This window comes from Erpetoichthys calabaricus, chromosome 1 (assembly GCF_900747795.2).
Source record: "Erpetoichthys calabaricus chromosome 1, fErpCal1.3, whole genome shotgun sequence".
Taxonomy (NCBI): Eukaryota; Metazoa; Chordata; class Cladistia; order Polypteriformes; family Polypteridae; genus Erpetoichthys; species Erpetoichthys calabaricus.
Window position 1 is genome coordinate 215,128,428 of NC_041394.2, and position 19,138 is coordinate 215,147,565.

Below are 19,138 nucleotides of genomic sequence, written 5' to 3' on the forward strand. Positions count from 1 at the left end.
GACGTGGTTTTGGATTTCTTGACTCACTGAATAAAAGTCCAGTCCCCCTGGTTAAGACTTTTTTCTGATGACACTGTGCTGTGTGGCACCAGAAAAGAGGAAGTGGATAGGAAGTTGGAAGAATGGAAAAAGCCTTTGAAAGACAAAAGATTTAAGATAAATACAAAGAAGACAGACTATACAAGGTTTAATGATGATCAGCATTCAGAAGTTAGCCTGCAGGGAGAGCTATTTAAAAGAGTAGACAATTAGTGGTTGCCCAAGATAGAAAATTAGATGCAGATAACCCATAAACTGCAATGTGGATGGAACAATTGGAAGAAGGTATCAGGAGTATTGTGTGACTGAAAAATTAAGGTGAAGGTTAAAGGTAAGGTTTTTAAGACAGTGGTAAGACCAGCAAAGATGTATGCAGCTGAGACATAGGCAGTAAAGGGAGCACAGAAGAAGACGTTAGATGTGGCAGAAATGAGAATGTAGAGTTAAATGTGTGGAGTTTGAAGAAAAAAAAAAAAGAAGAATTCTTGTGATATGTCTTCTCTGTCATGCTGTGTTAAGTTTTCATTAATTCCATTAAGATGAATAAACTGTACATATTTTCAGAAAAAAACTGCTTTTCAAATAAAAATAATACAAATTACTAGGAAAAAGCCAGCATGTATCAAAAAATGATACAGTCATACTAGAAAAAGTTTCTATTTAGGCTGAATGCAGCAACTTCAATTATGCTGCATTTCAGTGCCCTCTGCTGTTAATGACAAAAAACACTGGAGTTACTTTTCATCAGTAAAGTCAACACTGTGTGTTTTGCCTTGCACAACATAATAATCAACATCACTTTTTATGACAACTCAAGGAAGGAAAGTAAAACCAATTCATTACTGATTCCTTTAAGACAGGGGTGTCAAGCTCAGAATCTGGAGGGTCATAGAATTTACAGGTTTTTGTTCTAGCTACCTTCTTAATTAGTAACCAATTACTTCTGATAATGAAAAAATGTTTGTCTTAATTGTAATTTGCTTTCTTTAAAAGATTCAGCACACTTATTTCTTTTTCCATTATTCAGCTGTCAAATAATTATTTTTAATCCAAACCCTCAAATGAACAGCTAACTTGATAATTTTTGCAAATATGAGTTCATCATACAATATCAATCTCTACAAAATCATTGAAGAGAAAAGTTACGGTCTTAGAAATCTTGATCATGATCACAGTAAAAAAAAAAAAAAAAATCATCATTTTAATAAATGTCTGATGCAGCAGAATGAGAGAACTAACAAGCAATACACAGGGTGGAGTAATGGTACTGAGGCTAAGGGTCTGTGCTGATATTTGGAAGGTTGATGGTTGAAATCCTGTTACTGCCAAAAGGGATCCTATTCCACTGGGCTCTTGAGCAAGGCCCTTAACCTGAAAATTGCTCCAGAGCCGCTGTACAATGGCTAATCCTGAACTCTGACCAACAAAGTTAATGTGAAAACACAATTTCCCCTCTGGAGTTAAAAGTATATATTGAAAATACAATTAAAGAACATGTTTCATTAACAGTAAAAACTGTCTTCTAATTAAGAAATTGGCTGGAGCAAAAAAGTGGCCCTTCACCAACTGAATTTGACACCCCTGAATTAGTTGGTCATCTTTTGGCTAGTGTAGCATCTGTTTATTTTCCGTTCGTTAAGTAAAAACACAAAAAATTTAAGGGATAGGATTATTAAAAAGCTGATCAATTAAAATTAAATAAAAAGATGCTTCAAATAGCAGCAGTAAATGACTACTCAAAGAAAGTGGTCAGAACAAAAATATGCGGCCACTACAGCTGTATGCCGCATTCCAAGTATTCCATTTTTTTGTGGGCTTTTTTGGTGTCATGTCAATATCAGTATTTTGAGGAGACACACAAGCAAGAATTTCAATGAATTATGTACACATGACAATATATTTGAACCCCTACTTTCTTACAGAACTCTTTCAGCTGTAGAATGTTTACTGATTTCTTGGCCTTTTCAAGGTAGTCTGCAGCACAGGTTTACATCATGACCTTTCACTTGAAATTTCTTTTGTGTATTTGATTGAGTGGTTTGGGTCATTGTTCTCTTCTAAAGTCTATGTATGGTTTAGCTTCAGGGTTTTGACAGATGACCTTATATTCTCTTCAAATACTCCCTGGCACTATGTACAATTAATTACTGACTATATGATGGCAAGAAGGCCATTCACCAAAAAGCATCTCCAAAGTATAATAATTCCGTGATACAGTATATGGCTGCTATAAAGTTCTTTCAGTCAAAGTCAGTTTTAAGTTTTTACCAAACATGATATGGCATTTTGACCAAACAGCTTTACCTCATATATCTATAGTACACTATTTCAAAATATTTATGCTTTTTTGTTAGTCATATATTACTATAAATACCATTTTTCCAATTTGACTGCCCAGCTGACTCTGTAAAAGACAGGTTTAAGCTGGTCAGGTTTTCAGACTTTCATTTATGTTAAATGTTTGCAAGAAGACCAAGATCTTAAATATATGTCGATCATGTTTACTGACCAAATGCATTTCTTTCAAGGCCATCATATATCCATTAAATATGGCTGCTTCCAGCTTCAGACTTAAAGAGAATATGGTTTGATACATGGACATCAATTCTCAGTAACTTATAAAGTGAAAATTCTGCACAGCCCTGCTATTAATATTTTTCCATCAGATTAAATACTCACAGTGTTGGCATGATAATATAGTATTGATATTCTGTATCACTTTTGATACCACAGGGGGGGGGGGGGGGGGGGGGGGGGTGAAGAACATTCACAAAATTGAATGTCAAAATATTTTATGTTTTAAAAAAGATAAACATATACTGTATACTATATAAAGATAATGTAAGAAAACAATTACTCAAAAATATCTGATATTGTCACACATTCAATAGTATATAAATTGGCAAAACACAGTAGTGCAGTCTTCTGTAAGCATTAATAGTTTAAAAATTGGATATTCATGGAAATATAATTCTTGTTGAGGTGCTTTATGTATCACCTTCTCATGTTTAATTATAGTAGTGTACTGTGTGTTAAAAAAGCACAACAGCATCTTATTTTCTTTTGACCATGGTCAAACCTTGTAAAAGAATTGTGTGGTATACCAGTACTGAGAAAAGTATCCAAAAAATCAAAAATAAAAGGGTATAGTACCAGCATTTAATTATATTTCAGTTTTAGAAGTAAATGGTAGTTTCCAATCACACTGCACTTTACTTGTTATTGGCACGATAAGCAAGCAGTGTGGCATGCCAAGGAGACACATGTTTGCAGACTAAGGGGACAAAACGGGAGTGAGACGGTGGAGGGTGGATTATCTGTTATTTCTAATTTTAGTATTGATCCTACATTACCTTGTAGTCTATAAACTGAAGCACTGCTGTCTGAGATTTCTCAGACCTGAAAGCTTTGAGGGGTTACTGAAAAATTTAAAGGGATGGCCAAAGCTCTAGTTTTAACAAGTCTCATGCAGAGATTAAAAATTAAAGCACACACACAACCATACTTTTCATATTAACAAGGCCTGGTCACACTAAAGGTCTGCATCCCCCCCAAAACCAGACTCATTTTTTTGTGGTGCTAGACTACACTTTAGGAGTAGTGAAAATTATATTTTATTCCCGAGGCCGTGAGCAAGGAGTCAGAACACAGATGAACTTCTGAGAAAATTCTTGAAAAATATACTATTATCTAAATATATACACACACAAGAAAGTGTGCACACATCTCTGACACAGAGGTGTATGTTTTTTTTTTTGTTTTTTTTTTGAGTTTTCAAATTAATTGTGGTGCACATGCACAGCAGCTTTTAAGGCCAATGCACAATAGTGAATACTGGTTGGACTACTTTTTTTTTTCCTCCTTTGTATCTCTATCGACTTGCCATCATGTGGGGCTAGTTGTATCATGCTTGGTGCATGTGTGACTAGCACATATTTTAAAAGCTTGCCCAGGGCTCCAGACTGTGACTAAAATGGTCACAAAATGCAACCAAAAACTGGCTTGCTTATTCTACTTAGATCAGCTGTGACAAATTAAATCACTGAAACTTTAAACTAATTATATTGTAACAGATGCAAAAGGCCATTTTTTTCTTTTCAAATTGTTGAACAGATGTGCTATTAACATATGTGTCAGTACATGGGGGGTATGTCTGAAGATTCTTAGTCATCGAGATGAAATTATCTGGTAGTTGAGTCATGGCAACTGGACTTCTTTCTTGTTAGGTAGATACGTTTCACTGCTCATCGAAGCAGCTTCATCAGTCTGAGGAATGTTGTTAGAGACCACAATTTTTATCCTCCAGGAGAGTTTTACTTCACACCTGCCCTGATTAGGCTCGTTGAGTAAAACAAAAAACACCTTTTTAACAGCCCCTCCTACTCCCATAGAGTGGGTTGTTAAGAGTGGTCCACCTGGTGGAGGTGGGAATTGGGCCTTATTTTCCTGGGGATGGATGAAAAGGCAGCATGATAAATTGAAGACAGGTTATGCTTAAGGCCTCCACCTATGTTGAGTGAGGGGTTGTTGATTTGCACATGCAAAGTTTCCCTCACCCCTTTCTCAAACCACTTCTTCTCTATCCAATATCTGGACGTTAATGTCCTCAAAGCAGATCCATGAGTCGCAGTCCATTAAAGACTGGCTTATACTTGACGACTCCCCGCACTGAGCACGAGGGTTCTGAGGCGAAAATGACGTCAGACTTGGGAGACACACATACAAAAATATTTCTAACTACACATCATGGCTGACATGGCAGCTGTGTATTCCGAATAGTGAATTTCAAGTAGAGGCTGGTTACACTTGTGTCACAATGATGAACAAAGGGCTGAATATGACACAACAGGTCATATGCCGTTCATACATGTACCCCTGTTATGAAGATATCTGTGTCCAGTGGAATTCAGTTGTTCTTTCTGAATTGGCATACGTATACTAAGGTGTGATTGTCACGGACCTCCTCATGTTCACGCATGAGTTTCTCTTTTGATTTAACGCATGCTCCGCGCAAAGTTCCGGCCTGTCAGTCAGTAAATATATATGCGCAGCTGCTTGTAAGCTCTTTCCTCACGCACAGCGATGTCATGAAGTGTGCGTTTTAAGGTTGCAGGTGTATTACATGTTGTTGTCGTTTTACTAGGGTGTTCTGTAACTGGTGGCAGACAGTAAACTTTGTTAAATGGTACCAATAAATGGTACTTTGTTAGTTGTTACTTCAGTTGTTTTGACATGTGCACTATACATTGTTGCCAATAAATTCTTCAACGGGAGCTCATCAACAAAGAAACAAGGAAAATAAGATTTAGTAAAATATTAACAGTAATAATTACAATTAATAATTCATTAGTTGACACCAAAAACTCTGTACAAGGACATTTAAAAGACTAATCACGCCATAAGTTGTGCCTTGTGAAAAAAAAAAAAAAGAGGGAAAGAAAAAAAAACATTTCCACGGGAAAGGCTTTGGTCAACAAATTTTACCTAGGTCATACGAGTGATTAAAATCGTGCAAATTCAATTCACCTAACTTGCATGTCTTTGGACTCCAGAGGAATTTCACATGAACATGAGGAGAAAATGCAAACCCTATGCAGGGAGCAACTAAGATGTGAACCCTGCTCAAATTAATTGTGAAGTACGGTCGCTGCTACTATGCCAAAGTGCCACCCACATTATGTATTTCTACACTCATTCCACTGTTCATGTAGCCTTGTTTGAGGGTCTCTTTTTAGTGCAAAATTAAAGAAAAGTTCACATTTGCTCATGTAAAGTCAAGTACAAACAAAATGGCATAATTTAAAATAACAATATACCGGTAACTATTTGAGTCGACAGCCTTAATAGCCTAATGATTCATCTTAAAAACACCGGGTGCATTTAGTTTTTGAAGCAAACAAATGTCAAGGTCATTATTGGCCATTTTATACAGTATTTGCTTCAGGATAGTTTAGAAAATTAGAAACAGCTGTTAGCCTAACAACACTCATTTATCAGCAAAACAGTTTACTAGAGTTTAATGTTTCTTTAAAACCGAAATGAGAACTGTCTCAAAATTCTTTGTAGAGGTCTACGTCTCAATCATTTAGGTGATTTGCTAAATTAGTTCTGTTATCACCTTTGGCTGCTAATGCTCTGAAGCATCTTTTGCATATAGGCTTGCGCGCATCTTTAGGTTTGTGTCTTTAGCCAAAGTATTTTAATACAGCACTCCTACACTTATCAACCAATACCAGTCATGAAGGCTCAGTCTGCTGCAGTTGCTATCTACGGTATGCTAATTTTAAAATGAAACACAGTGAGTGAGAGGAGGTGGGGCTGCTGCTCGTTGAGGGGAGTAAGGATGTCACAATACCAGTTCGGCTCCATGTCTTTTGCTTTTCCAACTGGAGCATACACAGGTGAAGTGACCTATGCATGGTCACAAATTGTCAAATAGCAGGATTTGAACTCACAACCTCAGGGTTTGAAATACAAAGCTTTAACCTCTACACCACATTGCTTGCCAAAAATAACACCACACTGCAACAGTAGGTTTAAAATACTGGTACACCCATCAATACATTATGCAACAATTATTTAAAGTAAACTATTATTGGCATTTATAAATAACAAAATACAATGCAGGGCCTGAATTTTAATGTGTGATGGAAAAGGGGATCCCCCAGTGTAACAACAAATGGGGGAAATTTTACACTCGAGGGATTTCTGCATAAGGATTAAAAAGGATGATATCAACATGAAATACCTATTTTATCTTACCAAGAGTACATTCCAATTTTATTCTCTCCAGTAACTAAAAAAAAAAAAAAAGTTTACTAAACATAAAAATTCAAACATTATTGTATCTGTACTGTTACAATAGCGAATTCCAAGAAAATTATGGATATTTCAATTTAAACAAATTCTTTAAATATATTTTTGTAACAATATGCTTTTAAAATCTGTTAGGTATGAAACATTTGCTATTGTCAGATTCATATTTTTATTATTAGCTAGTTAAAAACAAACTAAAAAGAGTAAAGGATGAGTCAAATTGATTCAATATTCAAATATCACAACATCCTAGAATTTTAATTTTCCATATCTGTCACTCATTTTATTATTTTTTTTACATTTGTTTGAACATTAATATTCTTCATGAAATTAATTTTGTAAGTGATAAAACACCCTTTGTTGAGCTGTTTTCAAAGTATCTTGTATGACTGATCAGACTTATTGCTTGGTCTGTGTACTAGTCCAAAAGTAAAACATTAACTGGACCTGCAGTTTAAGTGGTAGACTGTATTACACTCACCAGTGTACCTTTCAAATATATGATGTGTGCTTACACTACGTTTCTCACATTTTGTGGTTATATGAATGGACATTAGTTGGGCTTCAAAAACCAAAACAAAAATGAGACAAATTAAGCATTTGCAAATCCGTGTTTAGCAATGAAGTATGTCATTTTGCCCATCCTGCTAAATGGCATAATCACAGTGCTTTTTGCTTTGAAGCACTAAATACATTTTATTTTAGTATTAAAAATTGGAGGAGCACACTTCACTGCCAGTGTAGGCAAGCCATATAACCACTTAGTTTAAAAACTTGCCTTGATGTTTACTTGCTACAGTTCTTTGCCTCCAATGGTGACAAGGCTTAAACAGAAGAGATTCACCTTCTGACAATCCAGTTTACATTTGTGGGGATTGTGCAGAGTTGCAGGTTGATTAAGCAGATCATCAAGTTGAAATTGCTTGGATTTACCATCAATGACAACCTAAAATGGGAACAGCGCATCTCAGCTTTAGTGAAAAAGGTTCCCCGATATTTACTTCCTCAGATGGATGAGGAAACTCTAGATTCTTCCATCTATGCTCATCAACTTGAACAACTCCATTTTTTGCTGTTAGTAAGGTCCTGTAAGTAGTCTGTAACTGACATGCATGTCTACATAATACATTTAAACTTGAAGTTAAGGCTGGGGAATTAATTTAATGCTTAATAACACAGGTTTGCGCAATTTTAGTCCACTTAGTACTGGTATATAATACTGCAGTGTTTCTCAAAGTAAGGTCTGCGATACATTTCAAGGGGGTCAACAAAATAACTGCTAAAATGTGGTATTTCATAAATATCACGCATACTTGGTGTGCTAAAAGTCTGGTTATGGTCTTTTCCTTTATTCTCCGTTTCACACACTTTTTAAACAATCACTATGTGATTCTGATTGGTTTGTAAAAATGAATGCCCTTTATTAAACAATTTAAAGAAGCATCAAACAACGTACATACTCCCCTGACAGTGTGTCAGCATATGACAGAAACAATGTTTTCCAACAGGAAATCAAAACCTGACTAGCTGCCATGCTGCACTACAGCTTCTTAAAGGGCAATACAGTAATCTAGAAGACTGACCTTTTTAACACATGTTGATATCCGTTGCACCAAACAGAAGCACTAGCACACACACTGACATTTGTGCCAGTTACTCCCATAATGTTCTAAGTCAATAAAAATGATTGTGCAGCCTTGCATCTCTTATTATATACTGCTATCAATCAGAGTGTTAATCACTTGTGACTCTGCTTTGCTCAGTTGCACTGAAGCTAGTTGGCTAATTTGAAGAAAAAAAAAAAAAAACTTTTAAGAATAAGACATATCCGAGGGTCAAGTGGAAATAAGCCAATTTCTGCTAAAAAAGGAAAATATGATAATTTAAAGAGAGAGTTGGGCTTTGAAAGTCCTCATTCTCAGCACTGACTAGTATCAATACAAAGTACAAGGCACATGTGCATCTGGAGGAAGATCTCAGAGTCTGCCTATCATTCATCACTCACAAATTTGAGGAACTATGCAGTCAGAGACAAGCGTAGCCATCTCACTAATTTACCAAGTACGTAATCATTAAAAGTATTTGCAAAAAAGTGTTGCAGTGCAATTTTAAATCTAAACAATCTGAAAAGGTTTTACTTTTAAATGCTCTATGCATTTTGTGATAATTTATTTGGTATTTCCCTATAGAGGAGGTACGACATTTTTTTTCTCTATTTAAAGGGGTTCCAGCTCTCAAAATGTTTGAGAACCTCTAATACTGCATCTGTGTTGTTTAGCATTCGTAAACTGTTCATTGCTAGAATAGATACAAAGAAGCAGCAGCAGAAAGACATGCTCAGAAATAGATTTACAAATAATGTTTCAAATAACAAGGAAAAACCTTAAGTATCAAATTTATTTTCCATATAATGGACAATTACTTAACTTACGTGCACCAACTTTACTTCTAAAACATCTCTCAATATTTACAAAGAAAACTCATTGTATAGACAGATTTCAATTTTGTGGCCCCAATTAAAAAAAAAATTAATTATATGTATAACGAAAGCTCAGTATAATGGAAAGACAGACTGTTTCCAGCAACCATGTGTTCCTTCCAGTAAGCTGCATTACAGCATCCCTCTGCTGGGACTCCCAATTTGGACATCCTCAAGGCTGCATGGGAGTTGGAGTTTCATTGCACAGCTTTGCTGAGTTTCTTTGGCGTTTCTGAATATGGAGTTGCCAGAGGGAGGCTGTCTTATCCTAAAGGTAATCCACCGGACATGAAAATGCTTTCTGGAGACAGGATTATTGCACCAGAAGCAGTTTCAGGTACAGCTTAAAAAGGCACTTCTCTGTCTCACCCAGGTGAGGCAGGAGTGGAGAAAGACAAAAAAAGCTGCATGGAGAGAGCTAGTGGAAAATAGAAAAGTAAGAAAAGAATTGCATTATATTACATTATTGTATATTAGAAGTTAAAAAAGCATGCGTAAAGATTACTGAATAAGAAGTCTTTTGAACATGGGACTTGCATTCATGCATTTCTGGTCTGGCCTGGTTTAGGTGTGGGGCACAGGGCATCCCCAACAGTTTTACCAAATAAAGACATAGTCATGGATAGGCTGGTGTTCTGGTGTGGATAGACTACATACTCTTGCTCAGCCAGGAAACCAGTATAATGGACAATCCGTGGGATGGAGGAGTGAAGATGCTTGCCATTCTCTTCTCCAGTCAGGAGGCTATCAAGGAGGAGCAATATAATGAACTAGCCAACCCGTGGCGTAGCATACGCCGCATACTTATGTATTGATGGGTGAACACTTCCTGAAAGACACAGTTGTCCAAATGGGGTTGGTTTTGAGGATACGACTGTAGGTGAATGAAAAGATGGAACTCTGGAGAGGGCAACATACAATACAGCGTTTTACATGCTGCATACAGCAATTCACATCAAAGCATAGACACTGCTAAAACCATGGGATACCCCTCGCAAACTGTTTTACACGCTGCATACAGCGATTCACATCCGCGACAAATATGATTCTTGTTAGATGGTCCTGTCGCGTCCACCTTCGCTCTCGAAACACACACACTGCCTGGTCATATGCCCGCTCGCAAGAGCAACTAACAGAGACCCACCCACCAACTGTAAGACCATGGGATACCCCTCTCAAACTGTTTTACATGCCGCATACAGCGATTCACATCCGTGACAAACATGCTTCTTCTTATGGGGTGGGTTTGAAGATACGACTGTAAGGAAACTCTGGAGAGAGCAACATACAATTATCTGTGACTGAAAACTGGAGGACCGCCGCCGCGCCCCCACCTCCCAGAGCGAGGGATGGGGCTGGACGGCAGTCGTGCACGGAGGGCGGAACGGGGTGTGAGGGGAAGGACGCCCAGTGAGGACGATGTATTGATGGGTGAACAGTCATCTCTTAGTCATCATTCAGTACGCACTTCCTGCTCATGTGCCTGCCTCCAACTCCTCACCTGAATTGCTTTCGTCTGTGTACAGTCCACATGCACTTGTGACTCACGTTGACTATTCATTTTCCAAACACCGCCTCAGTCGGTCTCGCATCTGCTACAGTCCACATGCACCTCTGAGCCAAGTTGACTTTTCATTGTTCTGTTTGTCCGGGCCGGGTGAGGTTTCCCGTGTTGAGTCTAATTAAGCCAAAGGCTCCACACCTGGTGGTGCCCTTCCGTCAATTCCTTTAAGTTTCAGCTTTGCAACCATACTCCCCCCGGAACCCAAAGACTTTGGTTGCATGGCAGGTCATGGGAATAACACCGCCAGATCGCCAGTCGGCATCATTTATGGTCGGAACTACGACGGTATGTGATCGTCTTCGAACCTCCGACTTTCGTTCTTGATTAATGAAAACATTGTTGGCAAATGCTTTCGTTCTCGAGCCAATTGTTGGTGGGCGGAGCTGTGACGTGCATGTGCCATGGTCGGCTGCTTAGTGAATTGTTGGTGGGTGGGGCTCTGTGAGTTGGCGTGTGTGGCTCCGTCATGCGTATCACACGGTCCGTCTTGCGTGCAGCTTCTTGCTTGCCCTGGTTGACAAACAAACTGTTTTACACACTGCATACAGCGATTCACATCCGCGACAAACATGCCGGCTGCCCGGCGGGTCATGGGAATAACGCTGCTGGATTGCCAGTCGGCATCGTTTTTGCTCGGAATTACAACGGTATGCGATCGTCTTCGAACCTCCAGCTTTTGTTCTTGATTAATGAAAACATTCTTGGCAAATGCTTTCACCCTTGCGCGAATTGTTGTTGGACGGTGCTCTGTCATGCGTGTGCAATGGAGACGAAAGCGACTTTCGTGATGTTTGTTGCCTGGAGAGCAAGGGTGGACGTGGGCCGGGGAATAAGGAGTATTGTGTAGATAAGCGTTTTCCGTGTTCCTGCAGGACCATCTAAGAAGCATGTTTGTCGCAGATGCGAATCGCTGTATGTAGTGTGTAAAACAGTTTGCGATGGTGGATGCGGTCGTGCGTTGTAACCGAAAAGTCAACGTGGCTCAGAGGTGCATGTGGACTGTAGCAGAGACGAACGCGAATGACGCTGTGTTTTGTGAGTTGCTGCGTCCAAGTTGGGGGGCGTGGCTCTGCGAGTTGTCATCGTATCCAATGGTCTTAGAGTTGGTGGGCATGGCTCCATTCTGCGTGCTCCACCTCACAACAAAAGCTGATCCCACAATACACTAGGTGGCAGTGATAATCTGGTACAGCTCTGGGTTGGACAACTGCAGGGTTGCATGAGAACTGTAGTTTTAGAGGGCAGCTCTGTTGGGTTCCTTGAGTACCTCCAGAGGAACTGCAGCAGTTTTACTTGTCCAAGAAGTGATTCATAGGTGCAATATTCTAGCAACACAAGAACTGCAATATCCAACTTAAAGCCACTACACCTTAATCTAGTTAGTTAGAGTCAGGCGAAAAGGAGGGCAAAGCTCATCTGGGAGAGGTGGAGGAAAAAAAAGAGATTTTTTTTGTGCTGGACTTGGAAAAAAAGCATGGGTGAAAATATTTCTTTAAATAAAGAAAAAAAAAGTTATTTGAACCCAGGACTGGTATGAAGTGCACTTGCACTTGAAATGGCCCAGTCTTCAGAGACATGGTGGACCTTGCAACATTAATATGACTATAAACATACAAGTAAATCCACCAAGGAATGGCTGAAAAGAAAGAAACAAAGGACTCTGGAATAGCCAGATGATATTCCAGATCTGAATCCTATAGAGATGAGGTGGGAGGATTTGACATGGGCTGTGCTTGCAAGGAATCCCTCGAACATTGCACAACTGAAACAAATCTATTTGGATAAATGGGAAAAATGTTCCACCATTTGATGTCAGAGACAGCTAGACAATTACAGCAGATATGCCAGCTTGAGGGGAGGAAAACCAGCTGTTACAGCCCAGGATAGGCTTACTTTTTCTACAGATGAAAAAGTCATATGTGATAATTTTTCACGGAATAAATTATTGGAAATCTTGATATGTCACATTATTAAAAAAAGAAAAAAAAACAGGAGTGCACTTACTTTTTCAAATGACTATACTGTCTATAATGTAGAAACAAGTTAAAAATTTAGAGGAGCCCTTTGCAAACTGATCTAAGTAACAGAGAAGTGTTTGATACCAACTGCACTGCATAACACACAAAACTGTCTCTTCTAGACAGAAACAATGCAGAACAGCTGGGGTTACATCATCTACATATTAGGCAGCATACTGTATCTGTTACGTTCAACACGATCAGCATGCTTATTTTTGGTTGAGTGTTAAAAGAGCCAACAGCCTGGGCAGCCTAAGTGGAGCAAACTATAGTAAAGAATTAATTTTAAATGTAACATTCTCACCTTTCAGACAAGCTTAACACATTTTCCCAAGCAGTAAACTATAGCACAAACAATTTAAAACTCAGTTACTAATTGGAAAATACAGGTGAAAATGCTGTGTTTCCAATCATTTTTAATGTTTACGGTATATGCTAAATAATGAAGAAGTTGTTTTATTACCATTACTTTTTGATTCCAACATAATTCTTATTAGGTGGTTTAAAACCTTAAAATGAGAAAAAAAACAAAACTTGAGTAATGGCTTATCATACAGAGTATGTACATATATACCTACAGTTAGGTCCATAAATATTTGGACAGAGACAACTTTTTTCTAATTTTGGTTCTGTACATTACCACAATGAATTTTAAATGAAACAACTCAGATGCAGTTGAAGTGCAGACTTTCAGCTTTAATTCAGTGGGGTGAACAAAACGATTGCATAAAAATGTGAAGCAACTAAAGCATTTTTTAACACAATCCCTTCATTTCAGGGGCTCAAAAGTAATTGGACAATTGACTCAAAGGCTATTTCATGGGCAGGTGTGGGCAAGTCCGTCGTTATGTCATTATCAATTAAGCAGATAAAAGGCCTGGAGTTGATTTGAGGTGTGGTGCTTGCATGTGGAAGATTTTGCTGTGAACAGACAACATGCAGTCAAAGGAGCTCTCCATGCAGGTGAAAGAAGCCATCCTTAAGCTGCGAAAACAGAAAAAACCCATCCAAGAAATTGCTACAATATTATGAGTGGCAAAATCTACAGTTTGGTACATCCTGACAAAGAAAGCAAGCACTGGTGAACTCAGCAATGCAAAAAGACCTGGACATCCACGGAAGACAACAGTGGTGGATGATTGCAGAATCATTTCCATGGTGAAGAGAAACCCCTTCACAACAGCCAACCAGGTGATTAACACTCTCCAGGGGGTAGGCGTATCAATATCCAAGTCTACCATAAAGAGAAGACTGCATGAAAGTAAATACAGAGGGTGCACTGCAAGGTGCAAGCCACTCATAAGCCTCAAGAATAGAAAGGCTAGATTGAACTTTGCTGAAGAACATCAAAAAAAGCCAGTACAGTTCTGGAAAAACATTCTTTGGACAGATGAAACCAAGATCAACCTCTACCAGAATGATGGCAAGAAAAAGGTATGGAGAAGGAGTGGAACAGCTCATTATCCAAAGCATACCACATCATCTGTAAAACACGGTGGAGGCAGTATGATGGCTTGGGCGTACATGGCTGCCAGTGGCACTGGGACACTAGTGTTTATTGATGATGTGACACAGGACAGAAGCAAACGAATGAATTCTGAGTTGTTCAGAGACATACTGTCTGCTCAAATCCAGCTAAATGCAGTCAAATTCATTGGGCAGCGTTTCGTGATACAGATGGACAATGACCCAAAACATACAGCCAAAGCAACCCAGGAGTTTATTAAAGCAAAGAAGTGGAAAATTCTTGAATGGCCAAGTCAGTCACCTGATCTTAACCCAATTGAGCATGCATTTCATTTGAAGACTAAACTTTGAACAGAAAGGCCCACAAACAAACAGCAACTGAAAGCCGCTGCAGTAAATGCCTGGCAGAGCATTAAAAAGGAGGAAACCCAGCATCTGGTGATGTCCATGAGTTCAAGACTTCAGGCTGTCATTGCCAGCAAAGGGTTTTCAACCAAGTATTAGAAATGAACATTTTATTTCCAGTTATTTAATTTGTCCAATTACTTTTGAGCCCCTGAAATGAAGGGATTGTGTTAAAAAAATGATTTAGTTGCCTCACATTTTTATGCAATCGTTTTGTTCACCCCACTGAATTAAAGCTGAAAGTCTACACTTCAACTGCATCTGAGTTGTTTCATTTAAAATTCATTGTGGTAATGTACAGAACCAAAATTAGAAAAAAGTTGTCTCTGTCCAAATATTTATGGACCTAACTGTACATACTATATATGTATTTTTAACAGGGTCTTAAAGACCTCATAATAATATAATTTTTGGGTGATAACACCAGAATATCAATTGTTAAGGTAATATGTTTTAAACCTTTCAAGAACAATAGTTTTGTGGGGTGGGTCATTTTCCATAAAGTGTGTCGGTGAATTTTCAGTCTTGAAGGATGCACTGAACTGATGTGTTTGATTTCAGTTCTATCCACATTTCAAAGTCTTCTACTCACTCTTGCCCACTTAATTACAGAAATCAACTTTAGCCCTGCCCTCAGTTCAACAATGTCTAACATTGCAAATTACTTAGAATCATGCTTTCCAGTTTAGTCACAACACCCTACTAAGTGTCAAACAAGTCTTGCATAAATTCTATTAAACCTGACAAAAATCCCAACAAAATTCACACTTTTTCACATGTTTTGGTCAATTTCTACTTTTGTACTATTTATGGACATCAGCTTAGTTTGAGCTTTGACAGCAGTGCATATATTTAGGTGTCTAACCTACGGCTTAATGTACACTAAACCTTTCAAGCATTCATTGAAACAAACAATGAACACCTATTTACCTTTCTAATAAGTGATAATGGGAAATCGTTATAAGTGCCAATGTAACAATGGGCTTCATGGCAATAACTCCTGGGAAAATTGGAAATTAAGGTCAAAGCTGTCTTATTTTCAGTTAAGACCACAAAATGACAATAAAGGTTCAGAAGCAATGTCTCCAAGACCAAACAGTTAGCTTTGTGAGCTGGAATGTTAAAAGGCCTGAATCACGAATTAAAGAGAAAGAAAGTATTCTCTCACCTAACAGGTCTAAATGCTAAAATAGTATTTTTACAGGAGACCCACTTATTAAGCAAGGATCAGTTTCAGCTGCACAAAGACTAGACTGGCCAAATATTCCATTCCAGCTATACAAAGAAAACTAGAGGTGTGGGAATTCTTATACATAGAGAACAGTCTCATTTGTAGTATCAGATGTAGTATCTGATCCTGAAGGGAGATATGTGATTGTCATAGATAATTCATTTTACGGTAAAGTGATTTTGATAAATATTTATGCACCCAATGTCAATGATAGGGAATTCATGCAAAATGTATTTGCATCCATTCCCAATGTGAACACTCATAAAATTGTAATGGCTGGGGACATTAATTGTGTTTTAAATCCAGACCTAGATAGATCTCCTGCCACAGGGGCGATGACATCTAACACTGCAAAGATAATTACACAGTTTGTAACTGACCACAACTTATCAGACTCCTGGAGGTTTCTAAACCCAAACTCAAGAGCATATTCCTTCTACTCACCAGTGCATCATTGCTACTCAAGAATTGATTATTTCTTTGTAGATCAATTTCTTGCCTATGATTAAATCATGTAAGTAAAATGCCCTTGTTATTTCCTACCATGCCTCTTTGATTTTGGAGCTAAAATCATTATGCACCACATTCTCATCTCGCAGATTCCGTCTTAATCTACTTTTATTAGCAGACGAGAACTGTACAGAATTTATATCTAAGCAAATCAATATTTTTTGAGAGACAAATACATCCTCAGATTTCTGCAGGAATACTCTGGGAAGTAATAATGGAAAAAAACAAAGTGCCTATTACACAAGTGATTCCTAAACATTTGCGGCAAATGCCTTTGACACCCAGTCATGTATCAGGACATTTCTAGCAACTCACTCATAGTGTTCTCAAATAGATCTGATTTTGTTGCAAGTTGTATGTGCACGCTGTTGTACTGTATATGTGAAGGTTCAGAACCAGCAAGCACTCAGCCAGTATAAAATGTATACAATGCTCAGAAAAAGAGATAAGTCTGATCAAATATTCACGAAAATGAAAAGCAATGGCAAAGAAAAGAAAAAAAAAACAAGTTCAGGCCAGCACAAACAGAGAAGAGGCTTATGGAACTTTACACCCAGCACAAACATCTATTTGCTCTCTTGTCTTTGTAATACCCCAACAGCATGGAGAATGGAAAAATATGCTCCACGTCGATTGACTGCCAAAATATCTTGACCTTGCTACACAATAGAAATGCTGAAACAGTAAGGGAATCATATAATTCATCATTCCTATGATTCCTAGTTGTGCATTCTGGCTGAGAAATCTAAAAAATGCAGTCATCAAGTGTGAAATGCTCGCCAACACAATGTTGTGTAGTGTGATGCAAGCCTTTATGCCTTGTTGTCAACTTATAATTTTAATGGGTTTTAAACTGATTTCATACTCTTTAGCTCATTCCACATTCAAACAGCTTCTTACTAATCAAGTAAAGACTTTTGTATGACAGGAACAGCATCAACAACAAGCGTTTTTGGCACACTGCCCAAAACAGCAAGCTTTACCTTAATAACAGCAAGGTAATTATGCCTCATTAGAAAGAAAAAAAAATAGATTATTTTAGTCCTACATGTTACCACCAGGTCTAAACCACAGCACTGTGAGTTTTGTATTCAAGTGAGAATTTCACTTCACTCTGTACATGTGACAGTGCCTACTACTACTGCAGTCATTTATAAAACTACTGAAGCATGGAGTTAGCATACCATAGGTGATCTGCATAAAAAGGGTGCAGGGCCCTTTAACACACCGATGTTCTTCAACACTAATTAACATGTCGAGCAGCCTTTCAATGTAACTGAATCTTGAAGATTAACAACATGTACTAGGATAATGTGATGCCAAAAAGTACTATAAAAAACACATTTAATGCTTTCCAAAATTTCTGTTTGGATCTCATCTGTATTCTGTTCTTATCATCAATTTTTTGATTACATGCACATGTCCAGGGCACGATTTATGCAGCCTACCCTAACAATTTTTTCTGTACCAGTGCAAACTTTGGGTTTACGCCAGGACCCATCTTAACAGCATCATTGGCCCCCGGGCGAAGTAGTGACCTGGGACCCCTGTTTTGACAGCAAAACTGAAACATACATTGGCATCAATAACATCGTGGGCCCCTATGTTCCTGGGGCCCCAGACCAGTGCCCAATGAATCCATATGTTAAGATGGCCCTATATGCAAAATGCTTGCATTGGTACTAAAAATGCCATATCAAAGGAGTCCACGAGCACACCAGCTAATGTAAAACTAGCAACTGCGATTGCTGCCCTACAGTTTTTCTGACTTATGTGCAAGAATCGCAAAGCCACACTCACCGCAATTTATTGGGGCCGTCACTTCCACGGACATATTACTGCTGATTTTCTCCGACGTGATGAAGAGTTCTTTGCGCTTTTCGTTGTATTTTACATGAAAATTATCCAGCTTGAGTCCCTGATCGGCGCTGGTCCCATTTACGGTTATAAATGCTCTGTCTGCCTCCGGGAAGCTATGAGGGTCTAAGGGCCGCACAGATACATTGCACGGTAGCTGCACTTTAACGGTGCTGTAAGAATTCACGATTAAAGTCCACTGCTTGAGTGGCTTATGCAGCTCCCCGGCGGCACCGCTGAAACGTGCGCTGGTTGACAGCTCCTTCACCGAACGCTGAAACCACCTGCACGAGGAGCAAGTCGCCTCTACGCCTGTAAGCGCTTTCCATAGCGTTGCTTCTCGATAGACTCCTCTGCACAGGCTTTGAGCTAGTCTTGCAGAAACCATCGTTTGGTTACTTTGTAGCTGAAACGTAAATAAAACCAAGAAATGAAACCCCTAAGTTTGTTTTCCTGCTATAAAAGAGTGCAAACATTTCACTCAGTCCTTCCTTATACTGAAACGCACCGACTTCTGGGAACTGTAGTTTTCTTCGGGGAACGAACGGACACATTAATAAGTTGTCAAACATTCTTTAATCAGGAAAAAGAAACTCTACTTATTGTTTACTTGAGTTCGCGGGAAATGCATCTCATGCGCCTAAGAAAAGTTTATATTATTACTCATATTTCAAGAGGATAGCGGTTACAAAAGAATATTAAAAACTACAATATCCGAATTGCGCCACGTTATATTATCGGCCGTGCACGAA

At 38.5% G+C, this 19,138-nt stretch overlaps 1 protein-coding gene across 1 annotated transcript in view; it reads right to left on the reverse strand.

The window, feature by feature from the left end:
• The window catches only part of fam185a (family with sequence similarity 185 member A), a 78,200-nt gene extending 59,300 nt beyond the window's left edge, over positions 1–18,900 (reverse strand). The window contains exon 1 of the mRNA XM_028811746.2: positions 18,330–18,900. Coding sequence (XP_028667579.1) covers positions 18,330–18,774 — 445 coding nt within the window. The 5' untranslated portion in view covers positions 18,775–18,900. The remainder of the gene's footprint in view (positions 1–18,329) is intronic.
• Positions 18,901–19,138: the final 238 nt, after the last annotated feature.